This window comes from Pseudophryne corroboree, chromosome 5 (assembly GCF_028390025.1).
Source record: "Pseudophryne corroboree isolate aPseCor3 chromosome 5, aPseCor3.hap2, whole genome shotgun sequence".
Taxonomy (NCBI): domain Eukaryota; kingdom Metazoa; phylum Chordata; class Amphibia; order Anura; family Myobatrachidae; genus Pseudophryne; species Pseudophryne corroboree.
In genome coordinates this window covers 452,530,044-452,551,066 of record NC_086448.1, presented here as the reverse complement: position 1 = coordinate 452,551,066, position 21,023 = coordinate 452,530,044, and the positions used below count along the sequence as shown (strand labels likewise).

At 43.6% G+C, this 21,023-nt stretch overlaps 1 protein-coding gene across 3 annotated transcripts in view; it reads left to right on the top strand.

Annotated features, from left to right (window-relative positions):
• GABBR2 (gamma-aminobutyric acid type B receptor subunit 2) overlaps nt 1-21,023 on the top strand; it is a 1,221,295-nt gene that overhangs the window by 332,204 nt on the left and 868,068 nt on the right. Inside the window, exons 2-3 of one of the 3 annotated variants that reach the window (XM_063922931.1) lie at nt 18,234-18,361; nt 19,753-19,890. In XM_063922931.1, coding sequence (XP_063779001.1) covers nt 18,234-18,361; nt 19,753-19,890 — 266 coding nt within the window. Of the gene's footprint in view, nt 1-18,233; nt 18,362-19,752; nt 19,891-21,023 lie in introns of those variants that run through there. The other 2 variants (XM_063922929.1, XM_063922932.1) reach the window with 2 other exon arrangements.

Sequence of the window (21,023 nt, the reverse complement as noted above, 5' to 3'; positions counted from 1 at the left end):
TCGCAATCAATGTAGCTGGTAAAACTTTAAACTTTCTTGTAGACACAGGGGCGGCCAAGTCAGTGATAAATTCGACAGTGGGCATGAGAACCACTGGTAGGACAATTCCAGCCATGGGAGTAACAGGAGTAATCCAGCACTACCCTGTTAGCAAACCAGCCGAGATTACAATAGGGCCTTTGCATACCAAGCATTCCTTTTTGCTGGCTGCATCGGCACCAACCAATCTCCTGGGAAGAGACTTACTGTGTAAAATGGGGTGCGTCATTTATTGTACTCCTGAAGGTGTATTCTTGGACATACCTGAGAAACACGCTCAGGAAGTGCGAGACATGTTAGACTCCCCATCAAAATTAATGTCACATACCATTATGACAAATAGGAATCCATCCCAAATAGAAGAGATGACATCTCAGATACCAGAGTCACTTTGGACAAAAGACGGACAGGACACTGGATTAATGGCAAACGTAGCTCCAGTAGTGGTACAAGTAAAAGATGGTAGGATAGCTCCAAAAATCCCACAATATCCTCTGAAGCCAGAGGTGGAGTTAGGAGTTTACCCAGTAATAGAGCGCTTGCTACAACAGGGCATTCTAGTAAGAACGTCCAGCACTGCCAATAGTCCCATCTTCCCTGTTAAGAAGAGTGGGGGGAGGGGTTACAGGCTAGTGCAGGATCTAAGGGGGATTAACAAAATAGTTGAGAGTCAGTTCCCCGTAGTGCCAAATCCAGCTGTCATCCTAATGCAAATCCCTCCCACTGCCAAATTTTTCACTGTTATTGACCTCTGCTCCGCTTTCTTTTCGGTACCTCTGCACCCTGACAGCCAATATTTGTTTGCATTCACATACAGAGGAGTCCAATACACGTGGACTCGATTACCCCAAGGTTTCATAGATAGTCCAAGTATATTTTCTCAGGCTTTGCATGATTGTTTACAGTCTTTCCAACCAGACAGTGGATCAGTATTGATACAGTATGTGGACGATTTATTACTGTGTTCAGATTCACTGGAAGCATCTCTGAAGGATACGAAACAGCTCCTGTTTCATCTTTCAGACACCGGACACAAGGTGTCCAAAGACAAATTGCAATTATGCCAAACTAAGGTAAAATATTTGGGACACTGTCTAACACAAGGACTGAGACACCTGACCGCTGATAGAATCCAAGCAATTAGAGACATGACACTGCCACAAACCCAGCAACAGATCAGGACGTTTTTAGGAATGTGTGGGTATTGCCGTAATTGGATCCCAGGGTTTTCCATATTGGCGTTACCTTTGCAGGAAATGGTCTCCTCAAACAAACCTGATAGGATCTCGCATACAGACGAATCCGAAACAGCATTTGAGAGACTCAAACAGTGCCTAACGCAGGCGCCAGCACTAGGTATGCCAGACTATGGGAAACCCTTTGAACTATACGGAACAGAAAGTGCTGGTTGTGCAGCAGGTGTACTAACCCAAAGACACGGTGATGCCAGCAGGCCAGTTGCATACTACAGCGCTCAGCTAGACACGGTAGCGCGATCCCTCCCCACATGCTTGCGAAGCGTTGCTGCGATAGCATTGCTAGTGACAAAAAGCGAAGACGTCGTGCTAGGCCACAACCTCACAATCCATACGCCACATGCAGTATCAGCCTTATTGAATTCTGCCCAAACCAGACACGTCTCATCAGCGAGGTTTACAAGATGGGAATTGGCACTAATGGCCCCCGTAAACATCACCATAAGGAGATGCAGTGCATTAAATCCTGCAACATATCTCCCAGGTGTGCCTGGTCAGGCACAAAGGGTGGAAGGTGAGAGTGCTGGGGAAGGAGGATTCAATACAAAGGAAGATACACATGATTGTATGGAATATTTGACCCAAAATTTTACCGCAAGGCCTGACATCAGTGACAACCCACTGGAAGATGCAGAACTCACGTTCTACACGGACGGTAGTTGTCACAGACAGTCAGACTCGGGAGACTTGTGTACTGGATACGCAGTCGTAGATGACCAAGACACCATAGAAGCGGAACCGCTAGGCCCACCTCACTCAGCCCAGGTTGCTGAACTGGTCGCCCTAACCAGAGCATGTGAATTGGCTAAGGGTAAGTCAGCCAATATCTACACCGATTCTAGATACGCCTTCGGGGTAGTCCATGATTTCGGAGCCCTATGGCGCCTCAGAAATTTCATGACGGCAGCTGGTACACCGGTAGCGCACGCAACTCACATAAAAAGGCTTCTAACAGCGATACAGGAACCCGACAGAGTGGCTGTTATCAAATGTAAAGCACACACATATAGTCAAGACCCAGTGTCACTTGGTAACAGCCGAGCAGACGAAGCAGCTAAGCTTGCAGCTGCTACCCCCATACAGACAGACACCACACAACTGATGGTATTTAATACCATCAACACACAGAAGTTGTGTGAGATGCAGAATTTGTGTTCCACACAGGAAAAGGCAGTCTGGAAGGCAAAGGGATATGGCTAGGAGTCCTCAGGGCTCTGGACGGATGGACATGGTAAACCAGTGGCCCCCAGGACATACCTTCCATGTCTGGCTGAAGCAGCTCACGGGCTGACTCATCTAGGCAAGGAGGGGATGTGCAAATTGGTAAGAGCATACTGGTGCGCCCCAGGATTCTCCTCTCATGCGGGTAAAAGAGCAATGTCATGCCTTACCTGTCTGAGAAAGAATGTTGGAAAAGCAATACCTACAGAACCATCCCATATCCCACCTGCCGGCGGCCCTTTCCAGGTAGTACAAATTGACTTCATTCAATTACCCCCATGTCGAAATTTGAAATATGTACTTGTTTGTATAGATGTTTTCTCGAATTGGGTCGAAGCATTTCCAGCAGCTACAAATACCGCTATGTTTACAGCTAAGAAAATTGTGCAGGAATTTGTATGTAGATATGGTATCCCGAGAATCATTGAAAGTGATAGGGGTACCCATTTTACAGGTGATGTCTTTCAAGGAATGTGTAAGTTGATGGGAATTGATAGCAAGCTGCACACTCCGTACCGTCCACAGGCGAGTGCGAAGGTCGAAAGAGTGAACAGCACTATTAAAAATAAATTGAGTAAAGTGATGGCAGAGACAGGATTGACATGGCCAGAAGCTTTACCCATTGTATTGTATAGTATCAGAACCACTCCCAGGTCCCCTCTTAATCTGTCCCCTTTTGAAATCTTGTTTGGTCGACAACCGCATGTCATGATTAACCCTCAGGATGATTTGAAATGTAACAATGAAGTAACTGTAAAATACTTGATTAACATGAGTAAACAGTTGAGGAATCAAAATGATAATCTGAAGTTGGTGATTCCTGATTTACCAGATAGTAATTGTCATGACATTGAGCCTGGGGATTATGTAATGATACGAAATTTTCTACGCTCAGGTTGTCTTATTGATAGATGGGAAGGACCATACCAGGTCTTATTGACTAGCACCACAGCATTGAAGGTTGCTGAGAGAGAGACTTGGGTCCATTCATCCCACTGCAAAAAGGTTGCTGATCCAGAGAAGTCCCGTGATAAGGAACAGACGGTAGAGGTTGTATCACTGGAGTGTCTGTTCCAGGAGGACTGAGGCGGCACCTGAGCCTTGAAGACCGAAAGCAGTTGTTGACCCCCTTCTCCCTTTTATTGTTTTCTCCACTTCCCATCCCCCTCTCCCTTAAAAAAAAAAAAAAAAAAAAATTTTCTTTTCCCCCCTTCTCATTCTTCTCTATTTCCTCCTCAAAGATGGACTTGCCCCAAGAGACTGTGATCCGGATTTTGATGTTAACCATGATGTTGACCAGAGCAGTCTGTTCCGGCGAGAGTACCATAGAGGTCGAGAAAGGTTCTGGAATGGGTTCCGATTATGATGATGGAGGCGCAGTTTTCCAAGATCAACCAAGCCAACAAGCAAAGGCGAGTATCAGAAAACGATCCGATAGAAGAAATTGTGATGGATTGTTAGCTGAAGAAAACTGTATCTGTAGGCTCTGTGACAATTTGATTGAGGATGGGTGCATAAAGAAATGCCAATCCAGTTTTAATATCCATATGGACCGGCATCCATTGAGTGACTATCACTCCTTAGTGGGTAACGTATTAAACCAAACAGATTGTTGGGTATGCTCTCAAGTACCTCAGGGTCATAGCAAATCAGGGCTAGTGCCATTTCCTTTAACGTTAGGGGAGGTACTTGAGCTAAGTGGTGGGAGACCGGTGGACCGGAGGTTTAACATCTCCAGCCCTCCTAGTTTGAAGCTCCACCAATACCATGTGGATAGGTCCCTCTTATGTTTTAATATCTCCAATCCCCGTAAGCCGGGAAATTGGGAAGTGTCATGGAGCAACCTTACCATGACCTTTTCACACAGAGCAGATAGAATGCCTACAGATACAGAGCTTGTACGCCACATAGCCAGTAGAGGAAAATCTTTCCGGTATCGATATACCTTAGGAAATAGGATTACTAGAGTTGGAGAGGTATCACCAGGATACTGTGCACATATCGTACAAACTGATACGTGCATTAAGCAGATGGAAGAATTAGGGTCAGGAGAGTTCACCTGGAAGGTGTGTAACATGGTAATGTCTTTCTCCGTCCCATATGTTCTCCCCGATGATGCATATTTCATATGCGGGAGAAAGGCGTACAAGTGGCTTGCCCCAAACTCTGAAGGATTGTGTTATATTGGAAAAGTATTGCCTGAAGTGATGACTGTTACACATGACAAAATGAAGGACATACACCGTGGTGCCCAAGCTCCTTATACTCACACTCATTACGAGCACCGAGTTAAAAGACAACTGTCAGAAAGGTTAGAGCACCCGGCCTCTGATCTTATCCATGAATCCACCGGGATTCAGGTTCTGGTAGCGTTAGATTTCACTCGCACCGCTCGAGGAGTGATGAATTATAGATACATTTCCGCACTCGCCAATTTGTTAGATAATATCACTGAAATGTATGATGACACATTCAGATACACTGGAAGAGAACTTCAAGCTTATAAAACAGAACTAGTTCAGCATAGAATGGTTCTTAATTATCTTACAGCAGTAACAGGCGGATATTGTGTTACATTGGCAACACAGTACGGCATAAAGTGTTGCACGTATATCACCAATAGCACCGAGGATCCAGTAGAGGTCATAGACCAAAAGATGGACGATATTCTCCAATTGAAGTGGGAATTTCGTCGAAAACACAATCTCACCCTTGCTGCTGTAGGTAATGAGCTGACTGGTTGGGTGTCATGGTTGAACCCGCGAAATTGGTTCTCCGGTTTAGGAGACTGGGCTCAAGGAGTCATAATGGATGTTGGAAAGTTCCTCCTATGTATCTTAGGTGTTGTTATATCAATTGGATTGATATTTAGATGCGGGCAGGCTTTAATGAGGTGCAAACAAAGTACAAAAGTGATGAGCTTGAGGAGTGAGGAAACTGTAATTAACCTGGATTTGATTTATGACCCAATGATAGAAACCAGAATGTGATGAAAATGCGATTATACGGTCCGTTTCTTTCACCTGTTTTTCTGCTTTTCTCCAAGATACAAAGACCCCCTTTGACGAGGAAGTTGACGAGACACTATACAGACAACAGACAAGCACCAAAGATGAAGTTTTGACAACCTATGATATGGACACTTGATGAACTTTGCCATGGATCCCCAGTTTCCCTAGTATTTTTAAACTCACGCTAGCCCAACATTTTTGTAAATCTGATGGCACTGACAAAGCTATTTGCTCATGCCCAAGGAGCAATACAGCGCAAAGAAGACGACTCTCAACAGATACCGAACAAAGCTTCAACAACAGATGTACATTTCCCTGACATAGAATACCACCGCATCTACCGTAATTATGTCTTTTCTTCATTTCTATAACCCTCAGGTAATGACACACATAAGTTGATAGGGAATACAGGCACAGATATCAGCAACCACATACTTCCCCCATTCATGTATCATCAACTAAAATGTGCATCCCCATTTTGTTACAACTGAAAGCCGAAATGAGCTCGGTAAAGTTTGACAGCCCATCCACAGACCTGTACCACGGGATAAGAAGGAATTCAAATGTATACTTCGCAATACCTCGAAGCTTGATTTACAACACGTACGGCACGATGATACATGACCCCCCAAACATGGACTCATACACACATGCTTCTGCTATCACACTAGGTCATACCCTCTTCACACCTACTCCTCTCTCCTCCCTTACCCAACCATGGAAATGAATTAACCCCTGACATATATTTTTCTTCTTTTGAAATGTTTTCAGGAAGTGGCAGTTATTATTGACTGCCAAAGGGTGGACTGTCAAAGTCAGAAAAATATCTCTATGCACGTTGCCATATTTGCACCGCACACTGGTCTGCGCTGCGCATGCGTACGCTCTCCCGTGAAGGCGCATACCCGCAATAGCGTGCACCCGCGGGCGCACGGTATGCGTATTTACGGTAGAGTTTATGTAATCGTAGCGTGCGACTCATTCGTTACATATTTTCAGTAATAATGTAGTTTGTAGATCATGGTCCCTTTGATAGATTCTGAAAGTTTGGTTAATATAGAATGTCCCTGAGCTGAGGAATCCCTCTTTGTATCGTAGGAAGGGTCTAACAGGAGTCATGCAGTAGTGTTTGGTACCCATCGGAAGAGTATTTAAATAGCAATATTCCGGTGTTGGTTTGGAGCGTATTAATCGCTCGTGCGAATAGTTATGGACATAAGAAGTTTATGTCCATTTCTACTATTTACTCATACTCAGGTATGCGGCGGGAAACCTAGTTCCCCACCCACCTGAGCTGTTTGAGATCGTCACAGCCCACCTGTATGAATCAACCTATGACCTTTTGTTATGATGCAGGGCCGAATTCCGACGTCCAATGGACAATGGGATTGTAGGGACTGTAAGATTGCATTGTGTGTGGGGCATAAATAGGCAGGCCGACCACATCCAGCTCTCACTCTTCAACGGTTCTCATTGCTGAAAATCGGGTGCTGGATGTCCAGGCGCATGCGATCGTTTACCCTTGTGCGTAAGTTTCTCTCCGTAATCATTGTCTTTCTGTGAGCCATTTCTCTCATACATATATATATCTCTCTCTCTCTCTCTCTCTTTTCCTTCTCTCGTATCTCCCATTGACTAGTATTGTATTGTATTAGATCAGCATAGCATTATATTGTATTTCTTGTGTAGTTAGTTGGTTAGGAAGTCTCTGTTATATTGTAGTGTATCATTTGTACTGTGATTCTTTTTGCAAGTATAATAGTTATAATACAGATAATAGGCTTTGGACCCTAAACCAGTATCTGTGTATTTTCTCATAGTTTTAAGTGTTCACTTGAGCGTCGGTGACGCTCAAGCAGCTTTGTAGTTAGTCAGGTTACACAAGGTTGCACTTACACCCTGTATTCACATTAAGGTATTCTGTGTATTTCATTAATAAAAGGTTTTAGACATAAAGGTATAGCGTTGTGAGCGTCTGCGCCGCTGGTGATCTCCTCGTGGTCTCGAGCGTCCGCTACGCCATAGCGAATCATTACGTTAGTCATAGCCAACAGAGTGCTTGTCTGTGATCTCTGGGCCGTGAGCGAACGTGACGCTTGAGCGTCTCGCCTACGGCTGAGCGATCGTTACGCAACTTGCGTACCCTTACGGTACTTCTTAAGTAAACAGCGTACAGTGTTCTTAGACCTCATAAAGGGTTATATATACGATAAATATTGAGCTTTATCAACATTGAAGGAGGAGCTAACACGGAGCGATTCCGCTAGGCATGTGGGACTTGTGGATGGAGCCCTTAATTCGCTTAACAAGGATTCACGGGTGGTCAATCTGTTGAAATCAGAGCACTACATTTTGGCCACCGTGCTCGATCCTAGATTTAAAGCCTACCTTGGATCTCTCTTTCCGGCAGACACAAGTCTGCTGGGGTTGAAAGACCTGCTGGTGAGAAAATTGTCAAGTCAAGCGGAACGCGACCTGTCAACATCTCCTCCTTCACATTCTCCAGCAACTGGGGGTGCGAGGAAAAGGCTCAGAATTCCGAGCCCACCCGCTGGCGGTGATGCAGGGCAGTCTGGAGCGACTGCTGATGCTGACATCTGGTCCGGACTGAAGGACCTGACAACGATTACGGACATGTCGTCTACTGTCACTGCATATGATTCTCTCACCATTGAAAGAATGGTGGAGGATTATATGAGTGACCGCATCCAAGTAGGCACGTCACACAGTCCATACTTATACTGGCAGGAAAAAGAGGCAATTTGGAGGCCATTGCACAAACTGGCTTTATTCTACCTAAGTTGCCCTCCCACAAGTGTGTACTCCGAAAGAGTGTTTAGTGCCGCCGCTCACCTTGTCAGCAATCGGCGTACGAGGTTACATCCAGAAAATGTGGAGAAGATGATGTTCATTAAAATGAATTATAATCAATTCCTCCGCGGAGACATTGACCAGCAGCAATTGCCTCCACAAAGTACACAGGGAGCTGAGATGGTGGATTCCAGTGGGGACGAATTGATAATCTGTGAGGAGGGGGATGTACACGGTGATATATCGGAGGGTGATGATGAGGTGGACATCTTGCCTCTGTAGAGCCAGTTTGTGCAAGGAGAGATTAATTGCTTCTTTTTTGGGGGGGGTCCAAACCAACCCGTCATATCAGTCACAGTCGTGTGGCAGACCCTGTCACTGAAATGATGGGTTGGTTAAAGTGTGCATGTCCTGTTTTGTTTATACAACATAAGGGTGGGTGGGAGGGCCCAAGGACAATTCCATCTTGCACCTCTTTTTTCTTTTATTTTTCTTTGCGTCATGTGCTGTTTGGGGAGGGTTTTTTGGAAGGGACATCCTGCGTGACACTGCAGTGCCACTCCTAAATGGGCCCGGTGTTTGTGTCGGCCACTAGGGTCGCTAATCTTACTCACACAGTCAGCTACCTCATTGCGCCTCTTTTTTTCTTTGCGTCATGTGCTGATTGGGGAGGGTTTTTTGGAAGGGACATCCTGCGTGACACTGCAGTGCCACTCCTAAATGGGCCCGGTGTTTGTGTCGGCCACTAGGGTCGCTAATCTTACTCACACAGTCTGCTACCTCATTGCGCCTCTTTTTTTCTTTGCGTCATGTGCTGATTGGGGAGGGTTTTTTGGAAGGGACATCCTGCGTGACACTGCAGTGCCACTCCTAAATGGGCCCGGTGTTTGTGTCGGCCACTAGGGTCGCTAATCTTACTCACACAGTCAGCTACCTCATTGCGCCTCTTTTTTTCTTTGCGTCATGTGCTGATTGGGGAGGGTTTTTTGGAAGGGACATCCTGCGTGACACTGCAGTGCCACTCCTAAATGGGCCCGGTGTTTGTGTCGGCCACTAGGGTCGCTTATCTTACTCACACAGTCAGCTACCTCATTGCGCCTCTTTTTTTCTTTGCGTCATGTGCTGATTGGGGAGGGTTTTTTGGAAGGGACATCCTGCGTGACACTGCAGTGCCACTCCTAGATGGGCCAGGTGTTTGTGTCGGCCACTAGTGTCGCTTAGCTTAGTCATCCAGCGACCTTGGTGCAAATTTTAGGACTAAAAATAATATTGTGAGGTGTGAGGTATTCAGAATAGACTGAAAATGAGTGGAAATTATGGTTTTTGAGGTTAATAATAATATGGGATCAAAATGACCCCCAAATTCTATGATTTAAGCTGTTTTTTAGTGTTTTTTTAAAAAAACACCCGAATCCAAAACACACCCGAATCCGACAAAAAAAATTCGGTGAGGTTTTGCCAAAACGCGGTCGAACCCAAAACATGGCCGCGGAACCGAACCCAAAACCAAAACACAAAACCCGAAAAATTTCAGGCGCTCATCTCTAGTAGTAACACTAACATATATTATTAAAAAGCACTACAACATCCATATTTTTTTGCAGTAGGTAAATTAGTCTTTGTATAATGGGGGTAATTCCAAGTTGATCGCAGCAGGAAATTTTTTAGCAGTTGGGCAAAACCATGTGCACTGCAGGGGGGGGCAGATATAACATGTGCAGAGAGAGTTAGATTTGGGTGTGGTGAGTTCAATCTGCAATCTAATTTGCAGTGTAAAAATAAAGCAGCCAGTATTTACCCTGCACAGAAACAAAATAACCCACCCAAATCTAACTCTTTCCGCACATGTTATATCTGCCTCCCCTGCAGTACACATGGTTTTGCCCAATTGCTATCAAAATTCCTGCTGCGATCAACTTGGAATTACCCCCAATAGTTGTTCTTTAGTATTTAAGTTAAGGATATTGGCCCTCATTTATTATCAAACTCAAACATACGTTTACGCAGATTGCCCGATTATTGGCCTTTTGCACATGTGTAGAGTTTGCATTGCGCGTTAGCGGGCATCCCTCATGATGGGCTCACACTGTGATTGACAGTAGAGGCCATCAGGGGATGGTGGTCCGGACAACGCAGATATGTCCGGACCATTTTAGGGGTAGCCGTGTAAAGTCACATGTGGCTGCTGTGGGGGGAAACATGGCCCCGGTGTGCCTGCATACGCAGCAATGCTGTATAATCCCGAAGGGTCTCAATGCCTGCATTGCGTTCACATTTTTAAGTGCGATCGCAGCGCTGGGAGGCCTTGCCCTGTGCTGGATTGCCCCCACAGCAGTGTCAGATTAAGGTCCTGATGGGCCTGGAGCTGAAATTAATAAAGGGCCTATTGTGCGCCACTTCCACAGGTATGAACAGCATGGTGGGGGTGGGACTACTGATATGGGGGTGTGGTCTGTGCAATGGGGTGTGGCTAGCACCATGGAGGGCACAGCTTCCTACCTTCCTTAATCTACTGAATTTAAAAAAACCCCACAAACTATGGTTTTATTAAAAAATAAATATTATTGTAGTTAGTAATACACTAGGAACAAAAAAGGCCCAAATTATGTGATTGTAGCTGTTTTGTCAATTGTTGGAAAAATACTAAACCAAAAGTCACTGAGTTATATGGTATGCGGTCACAATACCGACGCCGGGATCCCGACAGGGGCACCATACCGGTGGAGTAGTGGATTCCCCCTCTATGGGTGTTCACAATACCTATAGAGGGAGAATAGAACCTATGGCGAGCGTAGCTCGCCACTGGTCCCGCACCCTGCCGGCATACTACCGCTTGGGATGCCGATGTTGGGATACTATATATATATGAAAAGCTCCTCAATATTTGACCAACATGCTCCGGAGCCCATCCAATTAATCAGATAGCACATGGAAATGGTGGCATCACTGAACAGACACAGGGGGGTATCCTATTAGCCCTTATGCCGGTGTCGATACACCTTGACACGCAAAGCATAATCCTGATAAGTAGCCGCTGGCAGTGCTGTAACTAGGTATTTTAGTGCTGTGTGCAAAAACGGCATTGGTGCCCCCCCCTACGCAAGACAGGGACAGTGCGCGACACAGGCGCGTGGAAAATATATAGGGGCGTGGCTTCATGGGGAAGGGGCGTGGTCACAAAATAATACCAATTCATATTACGGTGCACAATAGCATACTCTCCAACATGACCCGCCCCACTAGGTACAAAATGCTCTGTTCTGGACTTCCCTCTTAATTTATTATTGCCATCACCTGTGAAGAAACAGCTTTCTTATCATTTAACTAGTTCAACACAGGTGATGGTAATCATAAATTAAGAGGGAAGTCCAGAAACAGAGCATTTTGTACCTAGTGGAGCGGGTCATGTTGGAGGGTCTGCAGTAGCGCCACTACATCAGGTAGAGCCCCTTTTTACACATTACGGCAGACAGCGTCCCCCTTTTTACACATTACGGCAGACAGATTCCCCTTTTTACACATTACAGCAGAGTCCCATTTTTACACATTACGGCAGACAGCGTCCCCCTTTTTACACATTACGGCAGACAGCTTCCCCTTTTTACACATTACAGCAGACAGTCCCCCTTTTTACACATTATGGCAGACAGCGTCCCCTTTTACACATTACAGCAGACAGTCCCCCTTTTTACACATTACGGCAGACAGCATTCCCCTTTTTACACATTATGGCAGTCAGCATCCCCCTTTTTGCACATTACGGCAGACAGCGTCCCCCTTTTTGCACATTACGGCAGACAGCGTCCCCCTTTTTACACACTATGGCAGACAGCGTCCCCTTTTTACACATTACGGCAGACAGCGTCCCCCTGTTTACACATTACGGCAGACAGCGTCCCCTTTTTACACATTACAGCAGACAGTCCCCCTTTTTACATATTACGGCAGATAGCGTCCCCCTTATTACACATTACAGCAAGCAGCGTCCCCCTAATTACACATTACGGCAGACAGCGTCCCCCTTTTTACACATTATGGCAGACAGTATCCCCCTTTTTACACATAACGGCAGCCAGTGTCCCCTTTTTTACACATTGCGGCAGACACAAGAGAGAGAGAGAGAGAGAGATACTTACCATCTCTTCCCACTGGCAGTCAGGCTCCTCGTGCAGGCAGATGATCAGATCCTGGGAAGCGGAGAAGGAGGAGGAGGGAGGGGGACTGGAGCCGCAGCAGCACTTTGTAATTGGTAGAGGCGCCGCTATAGCAGTCCCCTCTCCTTCCGCATTGGCTGCCCACCACTGAGAATGCTGGGATGAATGAACCGCATCACAGCATTCACAGCAGCGCCGGGCAGCCAATATGGAAGGAGAGAGGACTGCTGCAGCGGTGCTACTACCAATGACATAGTGCTGCTGCGGCTCCAGTCCCCCTCCCTCCTCCTCCTTCCCTGCCTCTGGCGCTGCTGCTCTCCTCCAGCACGGCAGGGCAACTGCGCTGTGTGCCTGGCACACCTGGCACACAGGTAGTTACGGCGCTGGCCGCTGGAGCCACAAAATCACATGGTATCAGGAACTTATCCCTCATCCCATGTGTTATTGTGCGATTGCGGGTAAATTTCGGCCATTAAAATTGGCCTCTAATTGGATACCATGATAATGACCATCGGTCATTAATCGCGATATTCTGACATTTTTAACATCGAGGCTAATAGGATACCCCCCACAGTCTTTTCTATTGCCAACGTTTCAGGGACCTACAGTAGGGCCTTATTCAGCTTCAGTTGCCGTTTTGGTAAATTAGTAAAACTGCAACTGGCTAGAATCACATGCTGGGGGCCTTCCAGCACAGGGCGAGGCCATCCAGCATGCTAATGGTGGCCAGTGATGCGATCGTAATTCAATTGCGATCGCATTACTGAATAAGTAAAGCAGCCTGGCTGCGAATACAGTTGGTCTGCCACCATTTTCCACATGCCGCTGCTCCGAAAATGGCACCGACCCCAACCCCTCACAAATGCCCTGCGAATGTCTCTGCCTGTCAATCAGGCAAATTCATACTCATCAATGCAATGCGATCACATTGGCCATCCCGTGCAGAACGGGACCTGCAAGTCCACACTGGTCAGAAAGTCAGCACATTTCGATTGGTTTGCATCAGTCATGCTTGCTGAATAGGGCCCCTAGTCCCTTTTATCAAGACATATCTTAAAATAGTGCTTTTATAGTGAAAAAACATAATTTGAGCTTATGAATTTCACCTATATCAAGAAGAAAAAATTAAGAAATTCACATATCTAGAGTAGACATTATGGGGTATGTATAATGATCAATATCCAGCACTTAATTGTGAGAATACCCAATATTGCTACTGCAGGCACTAAGAATAGTACATTATAACAGCCGGAATGTTGTTTTATACTCAGTCTGAATGAAGTCCGATCTCACTCCTAGTATGCTGCCCTCCAATGTAAACTCATATAGCGTTAAGGGTTAGTTTATAGATGGATGCAAACAGGAGCACGGTACCGTGCTTCCTGTTTGTCTTCCATCTAGCGCTGGTGGAACGCATACGTAACTTCCATTTCCGGTTCTTGTACCGCTGATGATAAGAGCACTGGGAATTCGTTTGAGGATGGACACAAACAGGAGCACAGTGTTTGCGTTCCATTGACCAGTGGTCGACCGCAAAAACTTCTGGTTCCTGACTGATCTAATACACTTGCGTTCCATTGTACCGCAGTGAAATGCACATACCTACTACTAGTTTCTAACTAATCTAATATGCCACACTAATATTAAACAGTCTTTTATTAAAATACATGTATATATAAAGTATATATTTATTATAGATAAATACAGTAAATACAGTAGATAGATTTATAAAAAAAATCTTCCCATGATATTAAAAAGTCTACAATTCCTATAGCCTGCTAGATCATAACACATGTAAACAATGATATTTTTGTCATGTTATGTAAATCATTTTAGTGAGAACCTGAAAGGAGAGGGCAATTGCTGGCCCAAGTGTTAAAGGTAAGAGGGTGGTTACTCACCAATAATTGTGCAGCAGCAACAGGCCATCCAAGTGCAGGATGTATCACTGATGGGAAGGGGGCGCCGAGTGCAAAGTAGCATTAGGCCCCGCCCCCTTGTACAGCGATTCACTGGTCAATAAATGGGCGTGGTCAAAGTCTGGTAGGGGCGGGACTTAAATGAGGACCGCGACTGGAGGCTCCAATACACGGAAACAAAAAAAGTGAGTCTGGCAGCTGCGTGCACCACTTTGGGAGAGGGAGCAGGGATGTCAGAGGGGTCGGGGGTATGTCAGATGATGTCGTTGATGCTGCAGTGTCTACAGCAGCAAGGACATCTGCACATTGTGGGCCTGTTTTAGAGGGTGGGCCTAGAGCTGCAGCTCCATCAGCCCCATTGTTAATCCGGCCCTGCCCCACAGCATAATATTTTTTCAGTAGTAGATTTTGAGATTTAGAATAATCTGCTACTGAAGCTGAATGAGGGCCATTGTCACAAAGGTGATTTTTTTAGCAGCTATTATCTTAGGTAAATTAAGTCCTATAATTGAAGGAACTATGTTCCCATAGACGTGCAGCAGATGTGTTTAGAAGATGTTACATAAGCAGTATTTCTCTGGTTATCTGATTGTTTTTGCTAGAATGAGGATTATACAACACTGAAATGTAACTTATTTAAATCAGTGGTACTGTATCTTACAATTGCTTGACACACAGAACAAGCCCAATAAAAACGCTCAAAGTATTCAAACCAGTTTCAAATTTGATCAAACTATACCTTTTGGTCAAACTAGTATTTTATAATTACTAGATGCTAACCTGAATTTGAAGTTCAAACTCAGGCTTCAAACTTCAATTTCACAGCTCACAGATAAGTAGTATAAGTAAAAGACTATAAAACATATGAAAGACTTAAAAACAATTTCATAGAAAAAGTCTATTCAGAATTTGAAATTCAAAAACACATTCTAAGATTAACCGACACTGACAGAAAAGAACTTATCAAATATAGAGAAAAACAGGAAACCAAGATTGAGCTACCTTTCATTACCCAATTTACTAGCAATACAGCACCAATAGAAAATATGATCAGAAAACATTGGCATATTTTACAATTGGACGGAACCCTAAAGAAGATCCTACCAGAGAAACCTAGAATTATATATCGACGGGCACAATCACTGAAACAAACGATTGTGAAAAGCCATCTTCACCAAACAGAAAAGAATGGGAATAACCCTACGATGAAAGGTTTCCATCAATGTTTAAATTGCAAAGCGTGTACTATTAGTGAAAAAAAAAAAACCAAGTTTTAAATCCACATCTACAGGAAAAACATATCACATTAATCAATTCCTTAGTTGTGGAACAGAAGGTGTCGTCTACCTTTTAGAGTGTCCTTGCAAATTACAATACATTGGACAAACAAAAAGAACAGCCAAAGTCAGATTTGCGGAACACATCAATAATATAAAAAGAGGATTAGCAGCTCATAATGTATCAAAACATTTTTCGGAGGTACACAACAGAAATCCAGCTGGAATGAAATTCTTGGTCATCAAAAAAGTAGAAAAAAACTGGAGGGGAGGAGACATAGCAGAAGAACTAAAAAAAGTGGAGACAAAATGGATCTTCGATCTAAAAACTTTAACACCAAGAGGGTTAAACGTAGATATTGAATTAAACCCTTTTCTTTTAGTGTAGTATAAAATATAAATGAATTAAACCCCTTTTCCCCTTTTTTATGTAAGAATAAAATAAACTCTTACCTACTATTATAGTAAAAAATAAAAAATAATACTATATTTCTTTCCTCATAAGAACATTATATGTTAAAATCTATTAGAACCGTACACCTGTGGCACCTAAAAATATGTATTAGTAATTTTAATATATTTTTAATGAATTTTTTAGGAACATGTGGTTCCCGCTAAATGGCATGACCATTTCCGGGCGGAAGTTCCGGTATTTTTAGTAATAAATAACCAAAATAAAAACATAGTTTTTAATTACACTCCTTGAAAAAGTGCGCTGCTGTCACATGAAACGCGTTGGAACCATTTGGAGAACTTTCAACACTCTTAACATTCATCTGGGATAGCGCTAAACACAGCCGAGCCTGGCCGCATCACGGAGACGTCATCACCCATAGCTAGAGGAAGAGACTGACAGCGTGCATTCCACAGCCCGCTGGACGCAGCGGAGGTAAAGCACGCCGGAGCCCTGCCATCGGCCTCAACAACGGAAGCGGCCACCATCTAACAGCCGCTCAGCCATCACTCCGGATAGGGAAAGATAGGGATAAGAGCCATCATACCACATACAAAAGAAAACGTGTAACATCTGCTACCCAATTATTCACTCAAAAGAGTGTAAACATTATTGATACTAACCAACCCTTTTTTTACAGGTGCCGCAAGTTCTAACATTTAATTATTTTGTTCCATACACCCTAGCGCTCTTTTTTATTTTTAAATTAAGTACCATTTTTATAAGAGCTGCTTATAACAAGCGCAGCATTATCTTTGTTTCATATAAAACATATGAGTTTATAGGCAATCGCGCGAGGAGGAGGGGGGGGGGGACAAATTATAGCCACAATAGCAAAAGTATATAATATGATTACTATATCTGCCGGCACAACATGCAGTTTAAGGGACAGAGTGGTAGCAGCTACTTCTACCAAGTTTGCTGTGTGTGTGGATTTGAGTGCTCAATCGGTGCTCTGGACCAGAGAGTAGCTTCCAAGAGACAGGCACCTTACCATGAGGTGGGAGAATGTGTGCTTAGAAAGTGCAGTTCGGTCTCCTACTAATTCTATTATGTATGTGTATTTATTAATTTACTTATTATGGGGTGTTTAACCTTTTCCTGACCACTTGTTTTATTTATATTAGTTAAATATGTTTTATACAGCCTATAGTATAGACCATCTATAAAGTTAATTATTAATACTCTATTCCAAACACTATCCAATGTATAAAAAGACCAATGTAAATATGTATGTTCAGGGTCTGTACTAGGTTCTTCTCCCGCTCTACCATACTCTTACACTTGCTCCAATGTTACACAAAGTGGGAGAATATGGATTTCATATTTGGAAACCCCCCTTCCCCTAGAAATCCTATATTCTCCAAAGTTGGTTCGTACGTGTTTAAGAGTGTTTTGTTTTGCTATGTTTTGTTAGTAATGTTCAAGTTTGAAGTTCTCATGGAAAGACAAAAAAGTACTGTTCAGTTTGGTACTTTAACCTCAAACAAGGTCTATCGTGTTGATATACTGTACCTCAAACATTTTTAAACCAGGTCAAACACAGCTAATTCTATGTGGCAGATTTAGCTAGAATGTTTTAGTCTAAGTTCAAGAATCTATTGCACATTTTAAAACTTTTAGACCTATTTTGATTATCTCTAATATTCACACCTGAGAAGCAACGGTATATACCAGTTTACTTTTTTCTTTCTCTGCATGGCAAGGCTCAAAAGTTACAAAAATAAACTCACTATCTAGAATAGCAATTTTTAATTGCATATGTACTACTTTGAGAAAAAAAATTGCTCTTAAATTGATATTTCACAGCTGAGAAATCACCAGTGTCGCAATACTCACACAGAATGCCTAGAATATGTTATAGGTGCTACAAAAGCTTACTCTCGTTACAGTTCACACTAAAAATAAAAACCTCCAGCAAAGAGTAAAACTACTAATAATGACTAATATTAATTAATAGACAGGTAATATTTACATTACAAACATTATACAGTATCCTGCAAATTATGCACCTCTAGCAGAATAAACATACAATGGACTGATGAGTACTACCTAATCCCCTTATCCCTTTACACCTCTTTACCCAAATAGCTAAATCTACTGGAAATTTTGCAACAAATATAACTGATGCATTTGTAGTCTACTGGAACAGAATAGCTCAAGAGTCCCAAAGAAAATTATTGTTTAATACAGCAAATTCAGTTCAAGTTAACAGTGCAGTAAGTTTTTGTGTTAAGTTTTTGTTTATAAGAAGAAGTTGGGTTGGGTTTGGGTGACTGGTGCTTGGGATGTCGCCGATCACCATACTGACGCCAGGATACTGAGCTTTAGACTGCTGGCAGGGGGTGGGGGATATTGGCAAATGCAACGTAGCTGCGCTCACCACAGGTTCTATTCCTACTCTAAGGGTGTTGTGGACACCCAGGAGTTGGAATAGTCCCTGTTAGTTGGCATGTCGACTGTCGTGCTGGCAATCGGTCAGGATCCCAGCATCAGTATAGTGACCGCCGGCCCCCTACTGCTGGTCACATAACTACATCCCTGTTCTAGATACAGTTGGTTGCAAAATGTAACTTTCTCACCAAGGAGCAGATTTATTAACATTTTTTTTACAGACATAATGTGAAAAAGTGTGTTTTCATACCGATTCCACATTATTTTAGTATCAACTAAATGTACAGTATTAAAGGGCATTTGGAGAAGTTTTCGTGAAAAATGCTCCAAACTCTTTAATTCTCATTATTTTAGCAATCAGATCACATTTCCCATACTTATAATGGAAAATGCGTTCTGGATGAATTTACAAAAAACAAATGAGCCCTGTGATAACAACGCTATCTTCAGATAGTGTAATCACAGGTCACACTGCCAAATGCTGCCTCCTGCACAGCTTTCTCTGCCCGCATACAGAAAAAGCTGTGCTAGGACCCAAGCAGTCTGATCAGCAATGTGTGTCCGATAGACACACTAGCTGCTCATTGTGAAAAAAAAAATCATATTTACCAGACCCAGGGGCCGGTGATCAGTGTTCCAGTGGCCGGTCATCGGATCCTCTTGCACTTAAAGTTAAGTGATGCTGTAAAGTGGCAGCTCACTTTACAGCACCCTGGGGTCACAGCAGGAAGAGGATGTGAAGACCGGCATCCCTCCGTTCACCAGTCTCTGGTCTGGTGAGTATGAAAAGCGGTGGCGTCGTGGACTGGTGCGGGGGGCGGATTAATAGCGATGAGGGTGGAGTCCCGGAGTTTGCAGTGGCAGCAATGTTGGAACATGCGCAGCACATACTCAGGGTATTTCAATATGACTGCGGAGTTGCATCTCAGAGACAGAGCTTTCTCGCAAGCTCTGTGCCTGCATGACGTTATTGATACATCCATACAATGTAATCAATAATCACATTGCAAATTGGCAGATTTGTTCACCACACATCAGCATGTGGACTGTGATAAATAGGCCTCTTAGGCAAACTCAAAATGACAGATTTGTAAAACTGTATTTCACTGCAGGCCTCATAGCAACCATTCCCTTCATAAACCGTGCCACTATTATTATTTACAGACATGTTTTATCATATATTTATCATATATTTTTATTTTTCTATTTTCTTTAGTGTGACAATGCAAGAGGATTAAAGTCGTTTTATGATGCAATCAAGTATGGACCTAATCACTTGATGGTTTTTGGTGGAGTATGCCCTTCGGTAACTTCTATCATTGCTGAGTCTCTAAAAGGATGGAATTTAGTTCAGGTAAGAGTCAGTTAATTTACTTCATAGAGTGACCAGAATATTGCAAAGGTAACCCCCCCCCACACACACACACACACACACACACACACACACACACACACACACACACACACACACACACACACACACACACACACATTTCAATGTGTTTAAGATATAAAAACAAATGATTTGTGTTTTCTTACAATTTTAAATACTATATCAATAATGCATTTGTAATTATTAATTTGTCCTTGTATGATATTCTTTCTCAACCATCCGCTTACAGAAAAGATGTAAGGGCACCCAACCCTGTTTTGAAGGTATGAAATAGTCCCAAAGTGAAACAATACATCGAATAGGAAACCTTATTTCATTGGATTTGCTGGTTACCACATTTTTACATCTGAATCACTCCAGTGTGAGAGGGATATCAAATAAAAAAATAAAAATAGTTCTAGAAGCATAGGCGTCACTAGGTTTGGTGACACTTGGTGCACACAATATAGCTTCCCATGTATGACAAAGGCATGCACGCCTGAAAAGGGGACATGGCCTAGCATAAAGGGCATAGCCTTAAGGGAAGACCTATTTACCTCAATCTGAGGGCATGGTCTTGTTGTAAGAGGGCGTTATCTTACGGGAAGCACCCGATGACATCACTGTGGGGGTGTGCCCAGTATATCCTGAGATGCTGTGCTGCCCCCAGAGACTCTGCCTTCACTGCCAGCTCCTATTCAGTGACAAGAGCCAGGTGCTGCACTAGAATGACATAGAGCAGCACCCAGCTCCTTCCACTAAGTCGGAGGAGGCATTTTGATGTCATATCATTTTGGTGTGATGCCAGGGTCAGACTGACCAACAGGTGTACAGGAGAAATCTCCAGTGGGCCCTACTGCCTGAGAGCTCCATCCCCTCATCTAGGGGTCAGTAACTTGATGGAGCAAGATCATGGATGACCTTTTTCCTATGGAAACTACACAATTATTTGCTCTCCTGCCAGTCAAGATGGGTGGCCCTGAAACACTCCTTTACCCATCTTTAAAAAAGAGAGCCTGTTTTTTGCATGTCCCAATAGTTGGTCAAGTCTCTCTGTGGTAGCTGCATTCCCTGGTGGACCCTTCATGCCTCAGTTCGACACTGTGTGATGCATC